General features: G+C 39.5%; 1 protein-coding gene across 1 annotated transcript in view; it reads right to left on the bottom strand.

Moving 5' to 3' along the window:
• Positions 1-1188: 1188 nt before the first annotated feature.
• Positions 1189-2365, bottom strand: part of LOC104965492 (formin-like) — a 13120-nt gene continuing 11943 nt past the window's right edge. The window contains exon 9 of the mRNA XM_010794445.1: positions 1189-1307. Coding sequence (XP_010792747.1) covers positions 1189-1307 — 119 coding nt within the window. The remainder of the gene's footprint in view (positions 1308-2365) is intronic.

Raw genomic sequence — 2365 nt, 5'->3', positions numbered from 1 at the left:
GTGTCACAGCCACTTGGGGCTTTCTGTCGCCTCTGATTTCCCACTAACTGCCATTCTGCATGCATGTGCTTGTGAGTAACAGGAGAAAGGGGTTGATTAATAATGTAGCCTACTGATGAACTTTCGAAAGGGAGAAGAAACAGGAAGCAGATGTCAGCTCTCACCAACATTCACACCTCTCTCACTACTTATCCTCCCATATTCATGCATACTCCCTACTGTGAAAATAAAGTTAAAATATTTTTGCTTCTGATTTCTCACTTTTGAAGTACTACAAACAGTGCAGAAAAAAAAGGGAGGGGACAATTTATTTTCTTGCACCGCAAACCAAATGAGTAAAATGTTTAATGATCATGAGCACGAGTGAAATTCTTTTAAAATTCAGACATACTAATAATAATATAAAAGACAGATATCTCAGCAGTTTGGCTGTTATCATTAAACATGAGTTATAACTTTAAATGACTTCTTTCTCTGTTTCGCTTGTAGTCAGAGTGCATTAGTATGCAAGCCATTGAGTGCTAAATGGTTTTGTATTATGAATTTCCCCGGCGCTGGATATTTTTATCTGCTTGTGTGTAAGTGTTTATCCCTGCTGAGAACAGGATGCCAAATGAAGGCAATATGCTGGAGATCCTGCATGGTGATATTATCTGTCAGGTATCATTGCTTTGACGCTGGCAACTTGTCGACCAAGAAAATCGATTGTTCAGCTGTCCTTGTGAACTTCACAAAGGACTATGCAGCAAAAAAACTTTTAAAAATCACCTGTCGGATTAAATCATTCAATTTTAAATCTTGACATTTCCGGGACGTGAATAGATTAGGTAAGGCAAGAAATTAGCGTGGGACCTTTAGAAGTCGACTGTTGCTGGTTGTCAATACTTCTTGTGATATTTGTATTGTTCAGGAATACATGGGAAAGTAACCGTATCCTTCATGTTGAATTTTGAGGGAGCCAAATGCATGGTTTTGTATCTCTGCTGTAAACAGTGTAATTGACAACCTGACAGTGAAACAGAAGCTGTGACAGAGTGTGTCTTTTACATTTGGATTTAAATTCAGAACTGACAACAGTAGGTTATGGATTTGTTCGGCCCCTCTACCGTCAAATGTATTCTCGGCAGTTTGTAAGATCTAACACATCTCACGACTCAGGGAGAAAAACCCTCCGACATCTTTGACATACTACTCAGTCCCCGCTGCGTTGGATTGACGATGCCGCACTATAACATGGAGAGCAAACTTATTCTTGGCAGTCAGCTGGATAGCAGCAGACAAGTGATTGCACTGTTGATGGGGGTATTCTGCACAGATAGGGGGTGGATGGAGGGGGTGGATACGATGAATAACAGAATACAAATGCTGTGTGATTGATAAATACTGTATGACAGCACTGTCTTCCCTATGAAACTCAGCAAAGAACAATGCCATTCTGACTGAAGTTGAAGGATGTATTAGTTGAAAGAAAGCATCAGTTAAAGAGATACTTGAAAACGTGACCTTCAATCTCTTTTCTATTCGTGGCTTTTGTGTTCACTTCAATGTTTATTTAGTTTAATCAAATAATGTTTTGATTTATTTTCTCTTATTTCGCTTCATTCAACAACTATTTTATTATTGCAAATTTTAGTGTTATCTCTGTATTTACCAATGTTTACATTTCCTCATGTAGCCTACTGCAGCTCTAAAAGCATGTATCCAAAAATGTCAAACTATTTATTTAAAAGGAGAATAATTCAATGGAGTTGTTTAGGAATCCTGTGGTTTTCTTTTCCTTTTCATTATAAAGAAGAAGATTGAAAAGAAGAACAGTCCAAAAGTAATTCTATTTCAATAAATACAATAAAAAAGGTTGTCTGTGAATTGGTGAGGGACAAAATGTTATTTGGCCGAGTGGATATCCATCTGTTTGGTAGACATTCAAGTTCTTGTGATGTAAACCCATTTTCAAATCTGATTTCTAAAGCAAATAAAGAAACCATAAAATACCTTTTAACCCTTGTGTGGTGTTTTGTTACTCAGCCAGTGTTCGTGGGTCTGGTGGACCCGCTGCCTTTTTGGGCTTCAATTCAACACAATCAAAACTATTTTATGTTAAAATACTCAACCAGAGGGGGAAGTGTTTACTCTTCATATTCTTCATACTTACAAGGCTAGAGTACAGTGGTAGTAGGTGGATCGTTCATATTATCCTTAGGTACATTTCGGTTAGATCACATTTCATTAGAGTTAGAGAGTGCTACTCCATCATCGTTTTTGGGAGGGGGGAGGGGGTGGGGCGCTGGGGGGTCTGAGGGGGGAGCCGGCTGTGCCGGGGGTGGGTGGGGTGGGGGCGAGGCCGCGCGGGATGGACGGCGTGGGC

Source organism: Notothenia coriiceps, unplaced genomic scaffold, assembly GCF_000735185.1.
Source record: "Notothenia coriiceps isolate Sejong01 unplaced genomic scaffold, NC01 NC01_scaffold00037244, whole genome shotgun sequence".
NCBI lineage: Eukaryota > Metazoa > Chordata > Actinopteri > Perciformes > Nototheniidae > Notothenia > Notothenia coriiceps.
The sequence above is the reverse complement of the archived record's forward strand: the minus strand, read 5'-3'. Positions and strand labels throughout refer to the sequence as shown.